The 24,517-nt window shown below is 55.0% G+C and overlaps 1 protein-coding gene across 11 annotated transcripts; it reads right to left on the bottom strand.

Moving 5' to 3' along the window:
* Positions 1 to 9,474: 9,474 nt before the first annotated feature.
* SLC4A3 (solute carrier family 4 member 3) lies at positions 9,475 to 24,253 on the bottom strand. 11 transcript variants are annotated; one of them, XM_005574417.5, is made up of 23 exons: positions 24,040 to 24,253; positions 23,742 to 23,885; positions 23,011 to 23,372; positions 22,356 to 22,633; positions 22,094 to 22,209; positions 21,444 to 21,724; positions 19,671 to 19,819; positions 19,345 to 19,525; positions 18,779 to 18,914; positions 18,330 to 18,513; positions 17,808 to 17,907; positions 17,187 to 17,371; positions 16,293 to 16,518; positions 15,895 to 16,113; positions 15,335 to 15,483; positions 14,939 to 15,133; positions 13,342 to 13,572; positions 12,891 to 12,980; positions 12,266 to 12,432; positions 11,401 to 11,654; positions 10,850 to 11,019; positions 10,491 to 10,664; positions 9,475 to 9,795 (listed from the first exon to the last, which is right to left on the bottom strand). In XM_005574417.5, the coding sequence occupies exons 3-23, from the start codon at positions 23,066 to 23,068 to the stop codon at positions 9,718 to 9,720; spliced, it is 3,621 nt and encodes a 1,206-aa protein (XP_005574474.1). In that variant the 5' UTR covers positions 23,069 to 23,372; positions 23,742 to 23,885; positions 24,040 to 24,253; the 3' UTR covers positions 9,475 to 9,717. The 11 variants fall into 11 exon arrangements, with proteins under 11 accessions (XP_005574474.1, XP_073866412.1, XP_073866409.1 ...); XM_074010311.1 differs by having other exon boundaries at positions 17,808 to 17,921; positions 21,444 to 21,643; XM_074010308.1 differs by having other exon boundaries at positions 21,444 to 21,643.
* Positions 24,254 to 24,517: the final 264 nt, after the last annotated feature.

Here is a 24,517-nt window from a genome sequence, read left to right as displayed (position 1 = left end):
GGTTCTGACTCCCCACTAAGCATCCTCTGGCACCATCCAGTGGGAAGGAGGAAGGGTGCCTTATTACTGCAAGGTGGGGCTGAAAGTCCAGGTTCTACTTCTCCTATGACATCAGTCCATCATGAGTATTGAGCTGCCTTGACAGTTTCTTAAGGTTGGAAGTATAAGCCGCCAATTTAGCCTTTGTTGGCCTGAGTTGGGATGGGGCGATCACAGATTTTTCTGCTGTGTTTGGCCGTTAGTGTCTGAAAGTTTTCTATCTTGCTCTGTTTCTTCTTTCCTACTCCTTTGACTAAAGAGAGCAGACTTTGGTTGGGGCTTTTTTGCCTACACCTATTGACATTTCTGCATTGCCAGTTTCTTCAGCTCCAAGTCTGGGATATATGACACAAAAAGAAAATACAAGGAACTCAGTAATGTATTATTCTTTGGGTCCCAACGTCCCTAGCTGGGCTGCCTTCTTCTTGCCTCCATTCAGAGTCTTATATTTCTTTTATACTTTGCAAGAGGAATAGAGACAGTATATCTACTATAATTTACTTTTTAATAATGACTATGTTTAACCACCAGTTCACAAGTCCCTGAAATTTTTACAAACAGCTCTTGTAAACTAGCTCCAACACATCGCTACTGAGTGTCAGAGCCAGAGCTGCCTCCCACCACAGAAGCTGAAATGCCACAAACCTCCTTCCCACCCTTCTACAACTTGGACACAGACACATGATATAAGTCAGTCAGGCACATTCGTCTGAAACCTTGTGATGGATGCAGGCAGGAGTGATGGATGCAGAGAAGAGGGACAGTGCAGAATCCTCCTGGTGGCCATTCCAGGGGTGATATCCCCCACCAGGGGCTCAACTGTGGCATCTCATGTTCCACAGCAATAGCCACATTGCCACCGGCTGTTTTCTGTGGCATGTCTGTGACCATGGTTCTGACCAACACTGCTTTTCAGTTGGAGTCTCCTACCTTCCCAGTGATTCTGTGAATGGCTTTTCAACAGCTCTGTTTCTGCCTAAATCAGCTGGAGCTGGCTTTGTTTGGTGCAAATAAGAATTTTAACTGATACACATTCCCACTGGCTCTCAGCAGCAAACCCCCTGGGAAACAAAAAACCTCAGCCTCTACCACAGAATGTCCTTATTCTTGCTCAGGGGAAATTATCTGAGGAATAATTAACAGCAAACAGAACAGCAGAATGTAACTTAGAAGGGCTTACTGAGAGGGACTGCTAAGACCCCAAAGCCATCACGACTTAACCTGCTTCCTCAGTTGCCAAATACCCTCCTCAGCAATTCTGATCCCCCACACAGTGAACGTGTGTTTAATTATAGTCTCCTGTGAGATGAGCAATTTGGCATGGTGCAGAATATACCATCTAGCCTGACCTTGGGAACAAGACAATCCAATGACACTAAAATCTTACTTTCCTTTCTCCCTTTCCCACTTCCGCTCTCTCCCCCTGCACTGCTGGAGACTCACTGGTTAGGAAAGTCTTTTATGTCCTTGAGGGTGGATTTTGTGCACTGAAAAGACCACTCTGAGATTTACTTAGGTTTTGAAAATTAGTATTCAATTTATTAAATTTATAGATTTAGAAATTTATAGCTCTTCCTTACACTTTTAAAATCACCTTAGGAATCTTATTATCCTATTTATAAGTCTAGCAAATATTAACAATCACTTTGAGAGGGTCTTGATTAATGCTTAGCCCCATTTACACACATAGTTAATTAAACATCTTTAACATTTTAAATGGCATTTAATAAATTTAATAAATTCAATTCCTTTTTAAGTACTTCATCTGACTGACAAACCTTCCCAAGTACAAAAGTAATTCTTACAGACTTAATAAATTCAGCATACAAGACAGAGTGAATCTTAAATTCTCTTACATGTCCAAACTATATGTAAACTTGGAAATGTTTCAACTTATCACAAATTTCAATCAATTATTCAAGTACATACATTAAAATGAAATATTGAAGGTGGTCTAATATTCCAATAGGCCAAATTCTCCAAAATTATGCCTACACAAATATTATATGTGTACAAATTCTTTAACTTGAAAATATGAAAACTATAGTTTTGATTCCCTTAAACATTTGTGTGCTTAATTTTAAATTTTCCCAGGGCTAAAAAAATTAAATGAAATGAAAATAAATTTTCCCAGGGCTACTAAAATGTCTACCCACAAGAGAGGTATTCCCTTCTCAGCCACCTGAGGTTGCTAATCAACCAGAGATTCTGGGTAGGATGCTAACTGCATCCTAGCTGCTGACTCTATGGACCTATCAAGCCCTATTTCCAGTTTCTAACTTTCTAACTTAAAGATGGAGGTGGCTGAGTAGACTAGTTCCTTGATTACAAGTGATCAGTTACTAACGGTCAAGGCAGAGTAGAGTCCATAACTCCCTATCCAGGTTCTATACCTGACTGTGTATTTATGTGACCCTTAAGGCTTATAACTATATATTTGTCCATCTATCTCTACAGAATCCTGCATCGTTTTCACGTGCTTCTTATCTCATAGGACCACACACCTCTTACAGATGTTTAAACGTCACCTAATTGAATTCTGGTGATCTCTCACAGCTTTGTCCAACATCCCGAGATCATTCTCCAAGTCACTGCTCACCCCTACCCCTCACCCTACCCATCCTACCCTCTGTGGTCTCTGAGTTCCTGATTCCCCTAGGAATGCAAAAATGGACTCCCCCAGGATCTACGTACCTTTTGACCTGGCGAAACTAAAGGAGAAAGTTCCTAAGCCTAGTAATTCTGCTGAGAGATTATTTGGGGGTTCCTATAGCACTACAGCCACTGCTTCCCCCCTCCTGAACCCCCTGCTTCCTGAGCAAGCACTGCAGTGATCAGGGTCTGTTGAAAGAACAAAGTCTATGAAGGAGGTGCTGGAGCCAAATTCCTAATCTCTCAGAAAGATGAGGCAACTTAGCCAAAGTCCAGTTAGTGACTGAGTGAGGCCAGAACCAAGGATTCCCAACTGCCAGTCCCCATGTTCTGGCCACCCAACTGCAATGCCATCAACAGCAGCAAAGCCAGCAAAGCAAGAGAGGTGCTCACAGATCACAGCCCCAACCAAGCAGCCTAAACATTAGAATGTGCTATGTGTGGCCCTTTCTTTTTTTTTTTTTTAACTTTAAGTTTCAGAATACATGTGCAGAACGTGCAGGTCTGTTACACAGGTATACGTGTGTCATGGTGGTTTGCTGCACCTATCAACCTGTCACCTAATGCATTAGCTATTTGTCCTGATGCTCTTCCTCCCCTCACCCACCACCAACCTGACAGGCCCCGGTGTGTGTTGTTCCCCTCCCTAAATCCATGCATTTCTGTGCAGCCCTTTCTGTTGGTTGATAAACAGAATAGAAATAGGCATGGGTCCTGCCCTCAAGCTTACTTTCTAAAATAAATATGCATACTGTGTATTTGCATTTCCATATCAAGGAGAAGCAATAATAAGAAATAACTTTCAACCACAGTGGAAATCGTGGTGGAAATCAACCATAGGAAAGAATATATTGGTTTAGGACAATGGTTCTCAAACCCTGACTCCATATTAGAATCTCTGGGGTTTTGAGGGAAAGGCAGGGGGAGGGGAATGTTAAATAAAATACCAGTGTGAGCCTGACACGGTGGCTCACACCTGTAATCCCTGTACTTTGGGGGGCCAAGGCTGGAGAATCAGTTGAGCTCAGTTCAAGACCAGCCTGGACAACATAGTGAGACCCTATTTCTACAAAAAATAAAAATTAATTAATTTAATTTAATACCAGTGTGAACCTGTAGAGATGAGGTTCAGACACTGATATGTTTTGAAACACTCCAGGTGATTCCAGTGCTTAGCCAAAGTTAAGATCCTCTGGCTTGAAGCAATGATTTCTGATATTTTAGTCCTTTCCCTGGCATTGTCACAATTTCTTGCTGTGTATGCTCCATTAGTCCATTCTTGCACTGCTATAAAGAAATACCTGAAACTGGGGCCAGGTGCAGTGGCTCATGCCTATAATCCTAGCACTTTGGGAGGCCAAGGTGGATGGATCACCTGAGGTCAGGAGTTCAAAACCAGCCTGGCCATCACAGCAAAACCCCATCTTTACTAAAAATACAAAAATTAGCCAGGCATGGTGGCACGTACCTGTAATCCCAGCTACTCGGGAGGCTGAGACATGAGAATTGCTTGAACCCAGGAGGCAGAGGTTGCAGTGAGCTGAGATCACACCACTGCACTCCAGCCTGGGTGACAAAGTAAGACTCCGTCTCAAAAAAAAAAAAAAAAAAAAAAATACCTGGAACTGGGTAATCTCTAAAGAAAAGAGGTTTAATTGGCTCACGATTCTGCAGGTTGTTACAGGAAACACAGAGGCTCTGCTTCCGGGGAGGCCTCAGGAAACTTACAGCCATAGTAGAAGGTGAAGGAGAAGCAGACATGTCTTACATGGCCAGAGCAGGGGCAAGAGAGAGAAGGGAGGTACAACAAACTTTTAAATGACCAGATCTCATGAAACCTCACTCACTATCGCAAGAGCACCAAGGGGCAATCCGCTGCCATCATCCAATAACCTCTCACCAGGCCCCACCTCCAACACTGGGGATTGCAATTCAACATGAGATTTGGGCAGGAACACAGATCCAAACCATATCATATGCCTACTAACTGTGCAGTTATAAACTTAGTACTTTTCCTTTAAATCAATTCACTATTTTTAACATATGTATTTAGACTTATCCTACACAATACTGTCTGCAAAATTATGGGGCTCAAGTACTCATTATGTTTTTTTCTAAAACACATGAAAATATATATCTGTGACAGCTAAACTATCAAAACCCCATCTACAATCGTCTCACGCACCACTACTGGTATTCTTCCCCACTTGGGGAAACACTGCCTGGGGACTCCTTTGATCTCAGAGAAACGTTCCCCAGTTCTGGGCTCTTTTCAGTAGTTTTGAGGACTTGCTGCTTTGTATTTGTTGACACAACTTGGTTATTTTAAAACGTTGTTTGCTGATTGGGTACAGTGTATATTGCTCGGGTGACAGGTGTACCAAAAGCTCAGGAATCACCACTCAAGAAGTTATCCATGTAACCAAACACCATCTGTTCCCCAAAACCTACTGAAATAAAAATAATTTTAAAAATTAAGTTTAAAATGTTGTTTGCTGTGTAGGCCACATTCGTGGGAAAATTCCACCTATCTCAAGAACCTGATATCCTGACCAGCTGCTCTAGGCCTTACAGTCTAGGCAGGATGTCCCTGGAAGAGACACCACTTCCTGAGAATGTCTCCTTCCTAAGCTCCCCCGACCCACCTGCTCTCTCCCAAGCCTGGAAAAGCTGCATGAGCTCCCTGGTGGCCCTAGAGCACAAGGACCGCTATGGTCTCTCTTCCGATAACCAGTTATCACAGACGAGCACGCACTGCTCACTGGATCTAAATGTGGTGGAGTCTGCGACCTCTTGGTCCTTCTTTCTCTGCCACCAGCTCACCCCCTTGCCCTCCATGCACCCCTGTGACCAGGCACTGTAGGAGGCATTAGGAGTACAAAGGAGACTCAGGCCAGGTCTCTGCCCATCTCACAGCCTAGAAGGAGACAGACAAGAACACGCAATGGGCATGCAGTGAGAGAGGAGGCGTGGCAGGGGATGCTTAGGGACTCGCAAATGAAAGTCTGGTTTTGCACCCTCCTCCATGCTCCCCTCACCCCCACCTTCCTACCAGCTCTGAGCCCTTGCTCCCAGCCCCTTCCTCATCACCAGCTGTGCCCCACCTCCTCTTTGTCCCTCCTCTCCCATGGTCCTGAGCCCGGTCCCTGGAATTGCAGGCATTAAAGAGCTCCCTGCTCCTCCTCCCCATCTCCCAAATTCAACTGTGACTCATCCACCATCCAGAGAACATCCCAGTGGCTGTCCGCTTAGTCAGCACTTAATAAAGCATTGTTCAGTAAAAAGAAACAGTTCCAACAAAATTAAAAATAATCTCAGCAGCAGGCTCAAATATTAAATCTTCCTTCCAGAACATAAATCCTACAAACACTGGAGTCTGCTCTTTGCACAAGTGGTGAATCACAATTATATAATTTATTTATCTGAAAACCACATTCCTCACTTTGCATTTCCTTTTTTGCCACACTGGATTCAATCCACCACTCCCTGCTTGCCCAAAATCTGTTTTATTGTTGTTTTCGGCAATGGCTTAATCGCAAGCTGCACGGGCAGTGCTCGGCGCAGGTGCCCTTGAGTTCTGTGTCACCTTTCCTTTGCTGCTCAGAATTCCCTTTGAGAGTTCCAAGTGTCAACAGGCATGATCATTATTTGAGTCACCTGATAAGATACAAGAAGAAATGTCACGCAGGCTACCAAATGGGACACATTATTGCCACGTTCTGTGCCCTAAAGGAGGGGCCCAGGGCAATCCCAGCAGATGGTCTATGAGCTCTGACAGCCAGACGCTGTCACAAGGGCATCAGATATCTTGAGTGAGCCGAATCCTCAGCATGAACAAGAAAGTGACAGCCGCCCTCTTTGCCCAAAGTAAAAGAATGAGCTAGCACTCCTCAGGGCCTGAAGTGGGCCTGAACTTGTCCGGGGATAATGAAAGCTTTAGGCAGCTGCCCAAGATGTGGCCATAACCCCACTCAGAAAGCAGTAAGGGGAGGGGGAAATGGCGACAGGCTGGATGTCCTTACTGAAGGGCTGGTGCACGTGCACGTTCCCAAAGCCACTTCCAGTCCAGAGCAGATGGCAGAGAGGCCGGATGTTCAAAAATACAATGGCTTTTGTCCCCTTTTTAGTAACTGTCCTGTCCTACCCCCAGAGCTGGGCCATCAGGGCCGGCTGGGGCTCCCCTCCACTAACTCTCCTCTGCACCTTGAAGAGGGCCGGAGTTGAGGGCCCCAGCACTCCAAGAGAGGAAGGTCAGAGGCCCGGCGAAGAGAAAGTCAGAGGAGGAAACACCAGGGCTACAAAGGGCTTCAGGACAAACTCTGAATGTCCCCAAATGACATGCTCTCTGACCAGCCAAGCCCCAGGCCAGGCCCATTGCCTTTCTATGGGTTTGCCGTGTGTCTGGTGTCCCCTGTGTCACACGCCCAAGCTGGGTCTCTCTTTCCTCTCCTATCCCCCTGGGTCTGCATCCCTGGCAGCCATTTTGGTTGCCACAGCGTCCTGGGTCTTCTCAATCCTCCATGGTCACCCTGAGTGTGTTGGGTGAGCTCAGAATGTTAGCTAACCCTGGCCTCCTGCCCTTCCTAAACGACGGCTGCCCTCCCTTGGTATGGATGTGGTCGTCTTTAAATGAGTAACGCTGCCAGGGTGACAAGCGGTTATCACTGGCTGTCATTGAAGCTTTTTCGCCTATTGCTCCGAGGCCTCAAGCCCCAGCTTTGCTGGAGCCCACCCTGACCCACCAGCCGGGACCAGGACTCATTCCCCGTGTCAGAAGGCCCCGCCCCTCTTCATTTCGCAGTGGAGGAACACCCACAGTTTGCAGCTATTTGCCAAGCAGAGATGACTGACACCATCTGTGTCCAGTGAGGAATCCAGCTTTCTAGACCCACACTGACATTTCCTTGCAGGGGCTGGAAAAATTGCAGTTCCTTCCTGTGGGGTCTAGGAATCCCCGAGACCAAACAGGGGAACCTGACCGCATCCAGGCTGGCAAGGAGAAGCAGGACTCTGGGAAGGAACCAGGGTCCTCACGTGCAAAGCCTCTCCACCAAACTTGTCTGAGTGGCCCCTGCCATCTGTGTTTAGAATCTTCTCTGCACTGGTCCCTTCTAGGTTTTGCGTTTGACCTTGACTTCGTTCCTTGGCAAAGTTCTTTTGAAATTCCACCCAGCCTTGGCCAATCTAAAGGAAAAGGAATCTTGTCCTCATATACACCAGGGGAGAGGCTAAATGTAGTTAGAGGCCACATGGCACCAGAGACCCAGGGAGCCTAGGTGGACAGGAATAAAATGCTTACACCCGGACAATAATCCAGGGCATCTGGAGGGCTCTTCTTTTCCTTAGGAACACAACAAACAGCCTCACGGTGGCCTGTCCCTTCTCTCCTGACCAGTTTCGGGGCACCAGCTGTTGGCCTGAACCTGGGAGTGTATGATAACCGCACCTGACGGCAGGAACTTAAGCACAGCCTGAGAATGGCCCTGTGTGGCAGGCGCACCTGAATGTATGTTCCAAGCTAGGGAATCCAGGAGTCGCCAACCTGGAGAGTCCTTCCTTGTCTACGAGAAACATCTGAGCCCCCGGGCTGTGGAACACAGCCATAAAGGTAAAGGTCCAGGCCCAAGTCTGGGTTGAATGAAGATCCCCAGGTGGAGGTTGTTAGGGGGAAGGTGCTAAGTGGAAATGCTACAGAAACTGCTTTTTGCAAGCGGTTGTGGTTCCTCCTGCCCCCGCTCACCACCGCTGGACTCTCTCCCCTGTATGTAAGACCCAGTAAAACCCCATGTCTCGTTTGCTAGTCTGGGTCTCTTTTCCCACCTCTTGAGCCTGGTGCCTTCGCCACTGGAGTTGATAGGAGTTCAGCACATCGGGGAGCAAAATTGGAAAAAGAGAAGAAAGCAGCAGCACCAGCTCCGGAGGAAATTGCTGGGGGCTGAGGGATCCCCGGCCTCAGAAGCTCTGAGCTGCCCAGAGCTGCGGACCACGGAACGTGCCTGTCCGGGATGGTCTCCCCGGGAGGAACTAGATGCACTTGAATGGGCTCTCTGAGCTCCGCGGATCCACCAGGTGGCAGTGCTGCTATTCCTCAGCCGGGACAGAGCCTGCAGCACGCGAGAGTAGCCACCAGAGGGCAACGGGGGACGATGCGCTCCTTCAGGCTGGGGGTTGCCTAGCAACTATGACGCAATGGGCTCCTGCTCCCCTCAAGTCTCCCAGGTTATTTCTGGCAAAACTGAGACTGTTGCACAAGGAGTGGCCTCAGGAATCCCAGAACTGCCTCTCTAAAACAGTAGAATCTAAAATGGTCCAGGGTCCCCAAATCCGGTACCACCCTGGCGTCTAGGGGATTGGGCTGCTATCTCTGCTCCTCCGAAGGCCAGAGATCAAGAAAAGAAGAGAAACATTTTCCATTCCTTCTGTGGCCCCGCAGCCTCTGATTTCCCCAGTGGCTACACTGGAGCAACTTTCTCCCTCTCCCCTCCCCGGTTCTCCCTCTTGCTAAGCAGGAGCTGGATTCATGGGCATGTGACCTTGAGCAGACCTTGAGTGCCCCCACCCCCACTGCCCGCTCCTCGGTCGCACTTGAGGGGGCCTGGGGGGTGATGATAAGGCCCAGCTCTGGCCTTCTGCAGTCTTGATTCTCTCTTTTTCTCCCAAGGACTCTGTCCTTGACTCAAACCTCTCCCTGGTTTTGATGACCCTGAAAATAGAATTCTTCCAATTCCAAATGGATAAGTATGACCTGGGAAACCAAAGATGGAACCAAGAAAGTGAGGCAGACACGAGACAAGGAGTGTGGTTATAATGAGCTCAAAGCCTGTGCCGGTCTGGTCTGTGAAAGGTGAGGCGAGGTCAACGCCCCGGGCAGAAGTCATGGGGGCCACTCTAGCCATGGCATCAGGAGTGGTTCCAGGCACATCTCTGGGTCCTGAGGAGCCCCCCGGCCCGGGGCTGGGCTCTACCTGAGGCCCAGATGTCAATCCCTAAGGTCTTGGGGTCTCTGAGGGACACTGTCTTCAAAGGTCACACTGGCATGTGCAGCTCATTGTACTCATCCTGGCCATCCTCATCGAAGTTTGGTTCAGCATCTTCCGAGTCCAGCTGCAGAGGGAACAGAAGGTTGGGGAAGGCAGGGAAGCATGCTCATCCCCTCCCATTTTCCACCTCCTCCAACCTGCAGTCCTCCCTGCTCCCCGACCTTTCCTGAGCCTCTCTGCAAGTACCATGACCCTGGATGGCAGCATTGCCCTTGGCCAAAGCCTTCAGGTCACCTCCCAGATCAGATGCCAGGCCCCTCCTGGTGATGATAATAATGATTATTATTATGAAGCTCTTTCCTGAGGCCACTTCTAGTTGCTGTGGTACCTTTGTACACCATGTTTGAGTATGGATGAATTGCAAAAAGATGTCTTTTCCTCTAGTTGACAAAAACAGGGCTCAGGGTGAACGCCAGTGCCACATCAACCCTGTAGCCTCTCAGCTGGGTGTTTCTGGTCAGGCACCACCTGCACAGCTGTGTGCAGCAGCCCCGTGCCGACTCCCGTACAAAACCACCATCCGGAGGCCTTTACCTGGACTAGCACTTGACCCTCCCAACAGTCCTATAAGGTAGGATCTATGATTACCCCTATAATACAGGTGAAAATAAGATTTCGGAAGGTGAGATAACTTGCAACACAAGTTTCAACTAGTGCAACACAAGTTACAACTAACACAACTAGTGGGTGGCCAAACAGAGATTGGAACCCAGTGCCCATTTGCCCTCATACTGTTTCCCCAAACCACCACCCCCTTACCGCCTGCAGCTCCCTGTCCTGGAAGAGCCGGGGCAGAAGGCAATGCCTCAGAGGCACCGTGAGCAGCAGCAGGAAGGGAAAGGCGAGTGAGGCCGCCGTGGACTTGACCACCCAGAGCAGTGCGATGCAGCCCAGCTGGATGCAGGTGAACAGGTGCATCCGCCACGTCTTCACCTGAGGGAGCAGCCGGTGGGCCTCGGTGCACAGCATCCCGGCCTGCTCTCACCCATATCATGAGGAATTTGGCTCCCAGGTCCCACTTTCTCCTTCATATTCATCCCGTCCATCGATGCTCCCAGATCCCTCTGGATCCCCTTCCTATCACCCCACTGCCCCACCCCCATGCTTCCTGGCCCTACCTTGGTCACATAGGGCTGCTCAGGATGGTGCTTTGCTGGCATGAGGATGAGCAACAGACGCTGGGACAGCTGGATACCAGACAGGGACGTGACCCCCATGTACAGGAAGATCCCAAAGAGCACAGCCAATGGGATCCGACGCAGCACAGCCCCCATGACGATGGACAAGCCTGGAGGAGGTGACACAGACCCGCCTGACTCTCAGACAGCCCCCGGGAGGATGGACAGGCCTGAAGGAGGTGACACAGACCCGCCTGACCCCTCAGACAGCCCCCAGAAAGAGGGACAGGCCTGGTGGGGAGGCAACATGGACCCACTGGACCAATCAGCTTGGCTTTATCACCATGAACAAGAGAAGAGGGGGCAGGACAGAGAGCCAGGAAAGGACTCCGGGAGGAAGCGGCTAGGGGAGTGTTGGGAAGCAGGTTTGGGAGTCAGATCAAGGGCAACACACAGCACACTGGGCGATTCAGAGTCAAGCCTGGGATAGAGAGGATGTAAGGCCATGGGGCCCAAGGAAGGGGGTGTGCAGGGTGGAGGCAGGCTCTCACCCACGAGGCTGGCGATGAGCACACCAGTGACCCGCTGCTCCCGCACCTCCTGAATCTGGGGCTTGTCACCAGGCGCGATGGCAGTACGCATCACTGTCAACGCATTGACATGGGTGACAGAGCGGACCGTGGCAGCTGTGAGCCAGGGCAACCCAAACAGCCCACAAAGCCCCCCAAGGGAGCCAATGAGGAGCAGGTCCAGGTGGAAACCAGAGCCCTTGAGCAGCCTCCGCGCCTTCTGGCTGACAATAAGCCTGCAGGGAGAAGGTGGGAAGGGGGATGTGGCTGGCCCGGCAGGGGCAGGGGACAGAGACAGGCATACACAGAGACGAGATGGTAGGGGGAGGACGTGCAGACTACAGTTCTCCCCAGGACTGCCAGCTGCTTCTTTCAAGTTCCCAAATTGAAGTTCTCACATTGAAGCAAATGTGAGCCAAATTCTCACACTGTGAATATTTAAAACACCACAAAAGCCAGATGCCAGATCTTACCACGTTATTGTGGTTTAACCAAAATTAGATACATGTGAGCATCCCTGGGTGCAAGCTTAGACTGCTAGAGTGTTCTGAGCACTGTCAAGTGCCACCCTGCAAAGAGTGGTGGCAACAGATAGATGTCACATCAAACCATCACGGGGAAACCATGCCCCTGCCCCGGATGCCACTGCTCTCTGCTCCTCCCCCACCTCCTCCTCACCCCTGCCAGCTTCTCCACATACACTCTCTTCCTCAAGGCTTGCCACCAGCTCCCACCCTCCTGGCACCCTGATACTGATAATGATGTCCCCGCCATAACCCTGAAACCAAGCCAAGGAGCCAAGGAGCCTGGCCTCGTCCCTCCCACCTCCTCCTCCCATCTCTCTCACGCCGTGATCTGTGTCTCCATGAAGATCAGGATGAGGACGAGGAGGGCGGGGACAGCAGCTGCCACCATCATCCAGGGCGGGAAAGGACGGGCACTGCCCAGGGGTGGGATGAACCATGAGCGCTTATCAGGAGAGGTCACTGAGAGCCCTGTGGGCACAGTCAGCTTCTACATGGCAGGAAAACAGGGTTCAGGGCCACAGCCTCCCCATGCTGGGAAGTCCACCAGGCTGCATCCCCAATACCAGGACTTCAGGGAGTTGGGGTGTGAACAGGTTAGGGGGAAATTAGTTTGGCATCCTCCAAAACTCACTGTCCTTCCAAGGATCCAATAGAGGGCAGGCAAGTGAAGCGCCTCCTCCCTACGCCCCAGAGCTTCAGGGGACCTGTGTGGGATACCTGTCACTCTGCTCCCAGCCCTACACCTGCTTCTCCTGGATTCTTCACTCAGGCTCCCTGGGGAAGGCCCTCAGCCAGAAGCCCCAGCCCCATCCCACAGGGCGGCCACTCCACTGGGAAAGCTGAGTTCAGGCCTGATCCCAACCCCAGGGCCCATGGAGGTGTGTCGTTGGCTCCCTTTCCTGGCCTTGGGGTGAGAGCAGCTGCCACAGGCTGGGGCTCCCTCACCTGCGTGTAGGTGTCTGTGATGGAGTAATCCACCAGGACCATCACCAGGATGGAGATAGGGATGCCAAAGTCCCCGATGATGCGGCGAGCCTTGAGAGGGGCCGGTCGGGGAAGGGAGCAAAAGGTGGAGGCAAGGTCAGCAGACTAACACGGGGCTTGCCATCTCTGGCCCTGCCTGGGTCCACGCTGGAGCCAGAAGACCTCCCACCTGCCTCTCAACCCCATAGGTGCCAGCGCAGCCTGGGAGGCTATTGTCTTGATTAGACTTCTCTGAGCAAAGGGCAAGACGACACCCAGGGAAGAGGCTTCCGAAGGGGTAGGGGCTGCCTGGGCTGGGTTTTGGTCCACAGGCTGATCGGGGAAGGGGTGCAGCCTCTCTGGGGAGCTGAGCCTGGCAGTCAAAGCAGGAATTGTGGGACTCCTGGGGACTCCACACCCAGCAGCCATGCACCTTGCCCCCCAGGAAGCGGCTGTTCCTGAACTTGCGCAGGAAAAAGGCGATGAAGAAGGTCCCGAGCATGAGGATGAGTGACAGCAGTGCTGTATTGGGCTGGTTCCTCGGGCTGGGTGGGCCCTCGGTGGGGGGCAGGGCACTGCCATTCGGCTCCAGACCAGCATCCAGGGACCCCTCCAGGGCCCCCTCAGCGGGGTAGAATGGCAGCAGTGGGTGCTCTGTGAACACCTGTGTGTGGATAACAAGGACACCTTGTCACTCACCTGGCAGGTGACCTGATTTCATCGTCATCAGCATACCTGTGAGAGAGAGGGTGTCCCCTCCATACCTGGTCAGACAACAGTAATGCACGGACATCCAGCTGCACCACACACACACACATAACACACACATACCACACATACAACACACACAACACATAACACAACACATATATAACACACACAAAAAACACAACATACCACATCCACACCACACACACAATATACACACATAAACACACACACAACATGCACACACAGGCACACACACACCACACACACACCACACACACCACACACACAACATACCACACACCACACAAACACAACACACACACAACACACCATACTCACACCACACACACACACATGCACACACACACCACACACATACAACACACACGACACATAACACAACACACACATAACACACACAAAAAACACAACATACCACATCCACACCACACACACAATATACACACATAAACACACACACAACATACCACACACCACACAAACACAACACACACACAACACACCACACTCACACCACACACACACACACATGCACACACACACCACACACATACAACACACACGACACATAACACAACACACACATAACACACACAAAAAACACAACATACCACATCCACACCACACACACAATATACACACATAAACACACACACAACATACCACACACCACACAAACACAACACACACACAACACACCATACTCACACCACACACACACATGCACACACACACCACACACATACAACACACATGACACATAACACAACACACACATAACACACACAAAAAACACAACATACCACATCCACACCACACACACAATATACACACATAAACACACACACAACATGCACACACATGCACACACACATGCACACACACACCACACACACATACCACATACCACACAAACACAACACACAACACACCATACTCACACCACACACACACACACACACACACACACACTCCTCTACAAAAGATGACCTAAGGACAACCAGCCCCTTAGCACTGACAGCTCCTTCCCCATCACACACCTGTGCAAGTGAGTCCTTATTACTTATTACTAAGCCTCCAACCAGGTGCCTGGAGTCGTGACCTGGTACCCACCCTCTGGGTCTGACTCCCTCCCCTTCAGTTCAGACCTAGCCTAGGATGTCCCTACAACCCCTCACTTCCAACACAGTCCCTCTCCTTGTCCCTCAGTTTTCTGTACCTCCCCCTCCCATGCTGTCCTCCCCAGGGCAACGTCCACCCCCATCTCTGCCACCCCTAAGACCTCTCTGGACCTCCACCTTGTAGAGCTTGTAGAAGGTCTCGTAGATGAAAATGAGTGAGATGAGGAAGGCAAAGATCTCCTGGGTGAAAGGCGAGATGTAGCGGACCAGGAAGCTGCCTTCGGCGGCCACTAGGGCAAGGACGAAGACCACCAGCCAGAGGCCAACCCACACCCGGCCAGTGAGGTACTCCAGGTCCTGGGCTCGGCAGAACTAGGTGGGGGTGGAAGCGGTCATTACCCACAGGTGGCCTGCCCTGGGTGTCAGTGCCCCCTGGAATAGGCAGTGGATGAACTCCAAGGAAGAGGGAGAATGCAGGGACCCATCCCCTAGGTAAGGAAGAGTGTGGGGCAGGATGTAGGTAAGGAAGAGTGTGGGGCAGGATGGATGGAGCAGGACAAGGCTCCACCTCACCTTGAAGAAGGCTTCCTCAAACACAAGCAGCGGCCCAGAGAAGCCAACCACGAGCAGGGGCTGAGCTCCCAGCAGAGAGAAGAGGACGCCGAGCACAGCAGTGGACACGATCAGCTCAGACACGCCCATCAGCCCCTCGGTCTTCTCTCCTGCGGCAGCACGGGCAGGATGGCCCTAGCCTGGCTCTGTCTATCTGCCCCCTTCCTCATCTAACTTGTCCTAAACTGGGGCCCCCAACAAAAGCAGAGCAGCCCCTTAGAACGACAGGCAGGGTCCATTCCATACCCCATTGCTCCCAGACCCTCCCCACTAGCCCCCAGTGGTGATCACTGGATCCCCCATCCCTTACACCTCTCCCACACCCTCTCACTTTATAGCCCCCCAGAGGTGATCTCTGGGATTCCCTGACCCAGTATCTCTATAAGGTGCTCACACCTTTGCTAGCACATCTAACCATTGGCCCCTAATGCAATCACACCCAGACCCAGAATCCTGCAAGTGAGACTAGGACCAATAGTGACTAGAGGAGCCCCTCAATTCCCCAAGCCCCAGTCCCTTACCCAGCAGCCCCCCGAAGGTGATAGCAGGGCTGAGGGCTGCGAAGTAGATGAAGAGCACAGCGGCCACACACTGGGAGTGCAGCGCATCTCGCAGGTCACTGGGGTAGTGCGGGTACCGGCGCCTCACATCCCGCACGAGCCCCCCAAATACCGAGCCCGTCCGCAGCAAGGGGTCATCTTCAGGGGTCGCCTCAGAGCCCCCCAACTCCAAAGACAGTTCTGGGGGGACAAGGGGCTGCTGGGGCACAGACCACTCCCTCTGGCTTGGAGGCCCCAGGCTGTCGGGATCAGGGATGCAAAGGACTCCAGGAGTCAGGACGGGGCTGGGGTCACAGCCTTAGGGCCCTGGGATGGGGAAGTGTGTATTGGGGGCACTCAGCCCCCCTCAAGGGTCTGACCTTTCCCAGGGGCCGTGTAGCCACCCCGTGTGGTCATCTCAACTTTGGTCTGTTCACGCTCCCGCCGCTTCCTAAGCAGCTCTCGCTGGAAGGCAGCCACGGAGCGTAGCAGGTCGCGGCCCTCCACCTCGGACGGGGGGATCACAATGCTGCCATCCAAGAACTCGCTGATGGCGCTCAGGAGGTCTTGCCGGTCGTCTGCCTGGTAGGCAGCCTCATGAAACAGCTGGGGGCAATGAGAAGGCCAGGACCCTCAGGGACGGCCAAGGGAGCCTCCAGGAGGGAGACTTGAGGCAGGTGTTGGGTCACTGAGCTACAGGCAGGGTGGACATTCCGCCATAGATACTGGGCCAGTCCAACAGTGTTGGCTGTTGGAACACTGACACCCATCCCAGCAGGCCAGCGAGCCACTGCCCCAAAGCCCCAGGTGCCCTCCATTCCCCCAGGAGATGCCAGACTTCCACATGCAGCACCTAAAGGGACAATGCCTGGCAGAGGAGAGGCTTCCAGAGCCATTCCAACTGGATCAGCCACACCTTACAGGCTGATAAATATTGTGAACATTGCCCCTGGCTGAAGGACCCTCCTATCTAATCCCAGGAGAAGCCACAGCAAAGACCAGCACATCCAGCCCTCCTGATCAAGTCTCACGTCACATCCAAAGCTCTGGGGTCTGGGCTTTTCCCCGTATGTCACCAGCCCCTCCCACAGCCACAGCTCAGGGCTCTCTCTTCTCCCCTGGGCCAACAGCTCCCCCCACCACTCTCCAGGGCATGGCCTCCACCCAGGGGCCTCTAGCACCCTTGCCTCTATGGACACCACTATAGACAATGAGAGGGACAGGGGTAAGCAGGGCCTAGGAGAAGAGGCCTTGAGAGCCAGCATGCACCCAACCTTGTCAGACATAAGGGTGGCAATGGAGCGCCCAAGCTCGTGATAGTCAGTGCTGGTGTGGCTGGGCCCCAGCATCACGAAGAGAAAGCGGACCGGGACAGGGACCTCAAGCACAGACTCCAGGAGCACAGCCTCATTCAGCCGCACAAAGGCTGCTGCAGGCTGCTCCAAGAAAGGCACACAACCTAGGGGAAGAGGAAAGCACAGGGCGCTGGGCAAAGGGGAGCAGTCAAGGCAGGCCCTGGGGCAGCTATCTAGGGCTATCATGGACAGTTGAGCAGGTTGTAAACTGCACAAAGAAACCCCAGTCTAAAGGGGCACTATTCACTTGTGTGTCTATACATTGATTACAATTCACCAACAGATGGAAACTCAGGGTATTAAAGAAGGATTGCTTTTTTTTCTAATTCCAAGTCCAAGATAGCAGAAAATTGGACAGGAAGCAGGCAGGGGACTATGAAAGGGCTGGGCTAAGACAGGTTGTGAGGAAGAGCAGGGGCCAGGTGGGAGCCTGGAGGGAGATGGAAGAGGCGGCCTCCAGGCCAGAGCTCAGACAAGCAGGCCCCCAGGAGAGGCACACACACGCTGCACACCCTGCCCGCAGCACCCGGCCCTCCTCACCCACAAGCACAACGGTGGCCTCAGCATCTTCAGGGATCTTCTCCAGCAGCTTCAGGCTTTTCCCCCGGTGACCGTCTCCCCCAGGCATGTGGAGGGGCTTCTGAGGACGCAGAACTGGAATAGGGCTGGGACCCAGACCGGAGGCCGTGGCAGGCCCTCCCAGCCCTGGCTCCAGCCCTGGCTCTGAGACCTGCTTCTCTCTCCCAGAGTGGGCAGGTACTGCACTGTGGCCCCACACTGGGAGCCACCAGCTGGGATGTGAACCCTACCTCGACGCCCCCTACTACCACCTCAGCCTTATCTTGTTTAAACAGCTCCTGTGGGTCTGCCACATCATCACACTCAAAGCTCCTGCGTCTCAGGGCAGGGACCCCTCATACGGGTCTCCACTAGGTCCCCCAATGCCCAGCATGATGCCAGTAACCCAACCTTCCCAACCCGCTCAGTGAAGTCATTGATGACCTCAACTGAAACTGGACACCCTCTCAGTCCCCTGGCCCAAGCTAGAGCAAGGGCACTGACCTCCTTGGCGTCAGGGTCATGTGGCCAGAGTGGGGCTGGCTCCCCCAGGTCATCAGCCATGGTAGGCACCGCCCCATCAGGACCATGGCTGGGGGTTGGGTGATGATTCCCCAGAACCGAGTTCATGCTGGAGCTCGATGGGTTTCGGGGAAAGAAGCCACTGTCCTTGTCATCGTTGGGATGGCTGGAAGGGGCAGGGTGAGGCAGGTGAGGAGGAGAGGCTCATGGTAGACTGAGGTCATGAGGTGAGTAGTGGAGGGTCAGGGCCTCCATCCCTCTACCTCAGTGTAAGAAGAAACTTTCTAATGATTGAAAGTGTCAAAAGATAGAAATGAGCTCTCTGTCACTTGTGGTATTCAAGCAGAGGCTGGGAGCCACTCAGAAGAGGCTGTGCTCCTGGAACGGCAGCTGAGCTGGACAGGCCCCTCCCAGGCACCCAACCCCGGCACCTGTGTTTCAGTAGCAGGGTACGTAGGACACTGGCCCTGTCCTCCGGCCGGATCTGGTCAGACACAATCATGGTCTCCACCACGAGGTGTGCAATGCCTGGCAGGGTGGTTTGCTCCAAGTCCAGGAGGGCAGCTCCTAGGGGGACAGTCAGGCACAGAGAGGGCACACAGTCCCATCAGACAGGAGAAATCTCCTCCCACTCTGCCTTGCCCCCCAAAAGCATGGGAATGTGCTGGAAGGGCAAAGCGCCCAATGTACCAGGCGGATACACAGCTCCATATTGCCACAGGCCAGCCACAGAGGGGCTGTGAAAATGGAGCATGGGAACGAGGGCACGGCCCCTCCCCACAAGGAAGGGGAAACCATTTGTTGACTGACTACTTGCACCAGATACAGCCCTGCCCCTCGGGGCTCATGGGCTGCCCAAGCAAATGGACCCCATAGTCCCAGGTGGCAGCAGGATCTTGCCTGTGCCCAGGACTCCAGGGAGTGTCCCTGGGAGCTGAGCAGCCTGGCACAGACTGAAGAGGGCATGCAGCCTCAGGTCAGGCCTGGGAGTCCCTACCATGGGCGATGGTCCTCCTGAGCTCCAGAAGGCTACGGAAGGAGAGCGAGGCAACGTGGGGCTTCCCCCAGCGCTCTGTCTCCTCCTCCACATCCTCCTCAAACTTGATCCAGCGGGCCGTCTCCCGCCAGTGGGGCTCCTGGCTGCGGTCCAGCATCAGCTCGTTCAGCTCCACGAACACCTGGGGGACGTGCCACAGGTGAGGGCCTGGGGACCAATAGGTGTGGGGAACACGGTAACGGGGCAAGGCAGGGGGGCAAGGAGAGGAGGGCTCCAGGGCCGAGGGACATGAGGAAGCCACAGGCCCACCCACTCAGCATTCTGACCTCATGAGGCCTCCGGTCCAGCTTTTTCTTCTTCTTCTTCCTGCGAAGGATGGGGGCCAGGCCACTGGGACTGCCCCTCCCGCCCTGTGTCCGGGACGGCTTTTTCACTAAGTGTCGCCGCACACCAGGGTTGTCCTCCAGTCGGTGACCTGCAGAGAAGATGGGCTTAGGGGTCCCACAGGTCCAGCTGGGGGCCTCGGGGTCACGGCCCAGCTCCTTCTGCCCAACCCATCTACTTAGTGAGCTCTATAGTCACCTACAGGCCATGCCGAAGGGAACCACATAATCCCATGTGGCCATTTCATTGATAAGAAGACTGAAGCTCAGAAAGAGGGAAGGACCTCCCCATGGTCACCTGGGACCACCGGCCAAGGTGCAATCCAAAGGTAGACCCAGCTCAGTCCACAGCCCCAGCCAGACCCTCCAGCCCCTGCCATGGCCACTGCCCCTCCCTCTCTGTCTGGGTCCCATGACTGGCACTGAGTCAGAGTCCCAGGGCACTGAGCCCCCAACACTTCCCATGCACCCTCTCTCTCTCTCAACACCCATGTCCCCTCCCCGAAGGTACACAGCCCAGCAGACTCAGGCAGGGCTTCGCTCCCTTCCTCCTGCCTGCCCCACCCAGGCCAGCAGCAGTCAGGGAAAGGCCAGCAGCCCCGTTACTCACAAGTTGGTGGCCGTGCCATGGGGCCCAGCTGGCCCCTGATGGACTCCCACAGGCCACCATCCTCAAAGTCCAGCACAAACATCTCTAAGTCTTCTGAGGCCAGTGAGTCTCGAGGACTGGGGGCTGGATCCCTCCCAAAGCCCTGGCTATTGGAGTACCCAGACCCAGGGCTCAGTGCCCCATTGGGCTCAGGGTCCTCCTCCAGTGGGCTTGTCATTCTCCTGGTGGCCGAAACCTCGGCCCCCGCTCCCTGCCAGACCCCTTGGCTCTCCTACAAGGTGGCAGCCTGGACAGCGTGGCTTCTGTCCAACCAGAGCTGAAGGTGGCACAGCCTCCCGACCCCAACTCCCCACGTCCACAAGCCTACTCCTGGCGGCATCCAGCCCCCACCCTGGGTCTGTAAACACGCCCTTCCCCCGCCCCATCCCGCTGCTACTGCTGCCATCGGATTGTTCCCGTCCCTGTCCTCAGGCCCTGGCAACTTTCCATGACGTATTGAGCTTAAAGCCCTACCCTTCCCCCCACGCCGCCCACACACTGTGGCTCCGAGGAGGAGGAGGGATCAGTGATGCCCCTGGCCTGGGCACAGAGCCCCATGGGTGATGACAGGTGCCACAGAAACCAGGGCACTGATAAGATGGAAGGAATGTGCCGAGATCACAGCCAGGCCCAGCCAAGGGTAGTGGGATGGGAGTGAGGGGTCCTGCCACAGGGAGAGGCAGGGGTCCAGAGCAATGGCTCAGACTCAGGGCCTGGGTTTGGAGGCGATCAAAGAGCTAGGAGACAAAGAGTTCACCCTGAGAAGAGGGGCCTTGGGGAGGGATACAATGATGTGAAAAAGAGAGCTGCCTTTTTCTAGGGGTGACTCAGAGGACAGAATCAGGACTGAGGTGTGAAGTGTCAGGAAAGGAAATCTCAGCTCTGGCCATCAGAGAGGGTGGCTGGGTGAGGTAGTGAGCTCCCCATCACTGGCCACATCCCAGCAGACAGGGATTCAGAGAGGACTCAGCCCTGAGTGGAGGACAGCTCAGAGCCTCTCCAAGGTCACTCGGAGGCCGGGAGTCCGTCGCAGTGGACCATGGGGGCTGCCACAAGGTCTCACTCACTCTTCATGTCGTCCAGGTCTGCAGAACCCAGCATCTGGGCCTCCGCCTCATCTGTGGGCACCTGCTGCTCTGGACCACCCAGGTTGCCCAGGGCACTGCCTGGGCACAGTCGCTCCCGAAGGTCATAACTGGCCGATGGGCTCCAGGGCCGGCTTTTCTCCCCAGCGATTCGGGAGGCCCGGGCCCGGGGGCTGGGGGAGCTGGGGAGGCAACACAGCAGCCTTGGACTTGACAGGGCCAGGTCGGTGGTTCCGTCACCGTCCCTCAGCTCAGAGCAGGGCCTGGAGTAGACCCTGAGCATGAGACCCAGGGCCCTCCTGGCAGAAAGGACGCTAACCCAGGCCCCCCTTCCCATCCCATGGCTCCCCCTTTCATCCACCTTTCTCCTCATCCTCTCTACTCTGTCACTCTCTCCCGGGGAACTCCTAACCTCTTCACTCTGCTCTTCTTTTTTTCTCTCCCCTTGTTCTCTCATCCTTGTAAATCACGAGGACAGAGAAGGATCCCCAACCCCCTCCCATACCCTGCTTCTCTTCTCTCAGGGTCAGAGGTGGGGACACTCCCCAGGGTCAGGAAGGAGGTGACTGCCAGGAGCTCGGGACCCTGCGGCTCTGGGCTGGGCCCTGCTGAGTAGAGGCTGCAGCCAGTACCTGCTGGAGTGCTGGGGGCTCTTGTCAGTGCGTGGGCCCACCGAGGGCAGGGGCTTGGTGACAGCAGCCCTCCCAGGGAGGCCTGGACTGTCATCCTCGTCACTTCCAATGGAGAACTGCAGACACAGAATGTGCCCTGGGGCCCTGCCCCAACCCACCATGCAGCCCCCAACCCTACCCAGCCTCACACAAGCCCCAACATGGGCTCCTCCCCTCCTCTCTGCACCCCTGACCTGCCACCCCTCCAAAGGGAAGCCCCTACCTTTGCCTTCTGTGGGGTCCCTGAGGGTGGGGGCTCCACAGGTTCTGCCTCAGATTCTCCTTCCTCTTCCTCCTCTTCCTCCTCTTCCTCATCCACTCCAGCTCCCCCCTCCTCCTGGATGGGAGGGGTCCCCTCGGAGGGGGGAGCAGAGGTTTTCTCCTTCTTCCTCTTTCTCCTGGCGTGCCGGTCAGAGGTGGGGGGCAGCCGCCGCAGCTTGTGGGGTGGAGGCAGGCGCGCTGAGAGCGGGTGGTGGGTGTGGTGGGATGTGTGCCGGTGAACTGGGGGTGCAGGAGATCCAGTTGAGGCCCCCACAGCAGAAACGGGGGCCCTCCCCACCCGAGGGCACACACTTTCCAGCTCAAGGCCGCAAACAGGGGAACCCTAGTCCTTCCTCCAGGGCCATGACCCCCCAACACCTGTGTCCACGTGCCTGTCATTGATGAGGTCTGGTGGAGTGGGAGGAGAGGGCGGATGGACAGGGAAGGTCATGAAGGGGGCTGGGAGGGGAGACGTGATACAGCAAGGAGGGGAAAGGCGGAGTTGGAGGAGTCGAGGTGGGACAAGGAGGGAGTGAGTGTGGCTGAAGGGGAAGAGGAAGGTCACCGTGGAAGGGCCCAGGCCCGACTCCCTAGATCTCCCCTGGTCTGGGGCCCACCTCCCCTGGCAGGCGGATAGGCGATGGGTGGGGGAGGCAGGATGACTGAACACGGCATGTGGCCCAGCACAGAGTCCAGCACAGTGTCCGGCACAGGATGGCACTGGGTGACCAAGCCGGAGGTGAGCGCGGTGATGGTGGCGATGAAGGTGATGGTGGCGAGGGCGGCCGCACTAGGGGTCCCCAGGCTACCCACACTCAAAGTCCCGCTCGCTGTAGCTGCGGCTGGGCTTCTCAGGGTCCCAGGCCGGGGGCTTGCTGATGAGGTCCCCAAACCTGCTCACAGCCAAGGTCTTCCCCAAGTCATCGTCCTCCTCCTCCACGTCTGGACTTAGAGGGGGCTCCTCCAAGGGCACCCGAACCTGCAGGCCCAGACAGCCTCTGCTAAGGACCCCTGACCCATGAAGGCCCCACACCCACCCCAACTCCAAGCCCTAGTTGGGGGACCTCAGCAGGCTCTCGCACCATCGGGCCCCCTCCCCTTGCTCCCAGACCTGTGTCAGCATCCCAGAAACCACCCTCTCTGGGCTCCCAGAGCTTGTAAAGAGAGAGGGCTACCGATCTGGAAAATACCAAAAGCCCCCCTCTTTCTCCATAACCCCCAGCCCAGCTCATCCCTGGATCTGGGGGTGGGGTGGGTCCGTGGGTCTGCCAGAGGACGCCTCAGCCCACCCTAAGGCCCCTCCCCTCTCCTCCCCCATCTCTCCCCCGCCCCCGCGCACGCCGGTCACCTGGGGTAGGGGGGAGGCGCCCCCGGGCGGCGGGATCACTCCGTTGGCCATGGCCGGGTAGGCGGCTGGGGATGCTCTCACTCACTAAGGGACCCGAGACCCGGGTGAGAAGGAGGGGCCACTGAGGGGGCCTAGCGGGGAGCCCTGGGGGAGGAGGGCGGGGTCAGGTTCCTTGCGTTGGCGCCCCCCACCCGGGAGCCGGATCCACGCTCCCGGCCCAAGCGCCCCTCCGAGGCCCATCCACGCCCGGGACAGCCCGGGTCCCCCGCCCTGCCCGGCGCGCTCCGCCCCGCGGTACCTCGGGGCTCCGGAGCCTGCGAGGCCCAGGCGGGCCGCCGCGCCCCATGTCCCCCGCGCTCGCTCTGGAGCGCAGCCGCGACTCGCGTCCGGCCCCTCGCAACGCAGAGCCGGGCTGGCCCGGCGGACGCAGGCGCCGGAGCCCGCAGCCCGCGGCTCCACCTCCTCGCGCTCCGCTCCGCACCTCCACCGCCGCCGCCGCCGGGCCGCACAATGGGAGCGGGCGGGCCGTGACTCACCCCGCCCCGGCCGGCGCGGCCCCCACGCGCGGGCCCCGCAGCACCCCACCTGCCCGCGCGCCCCTTCTCCAGGCGCCCCACGCATGGCTGGGGGCGGGGGCGCGGCCCGAAATTCCCACAATCCCCCAGATTCGCTCCCCCACCCTGCTTTTAACCTCCCCTCCCCTCCAGAGCCCAGGAAGCCACCCCCCTCCGCAGACACAGGCCCCTCCAGTCTTGGGAAAGGAGCTCACAGACCCC

This window comes from Macaca fascicularis, chromosome 12 (assembly GCF_037993035.2).
Source record: "Macaca fascicularis isolate 582-1 chromosome 12, T2T-MFA8v1.1".
Lineage (NCBI taxonomy): Eukaryota > Metazoa > Chordata > Mammalia > Primates > Cercopithecidae > Macaca > Macaca fascicularis.
This window is presented reverse-complemented; position numbering and strand designations above follow the sequence as displayed.

Excerpts from the sequence above, each read along its gene's own strand:
- SLC4A3 (XM_005574414.5), bottom strand. The coding sequence starts at position 23,792 with ATGGCCAACGGAGTGATCCCGCCGCCCGGGGGCGCCTCCCCCCTACCC. Across the intron at positions 18,514-18,778 it reads ACCCTGCTACTGAAACACAG|CCATCCCAACGATGACAAGG; the intron begins GTGCCGGGGTTG and ends TGCCCCTTCCAG. Across the intron at positions 12,981-13,341 it reads GCCGCTTCCTGGGGGGCAAG|GCTCGCCGCATCATCGGGGA; the intron begins GTGCATGGCTGC and ends GCCCCTCTCAAG.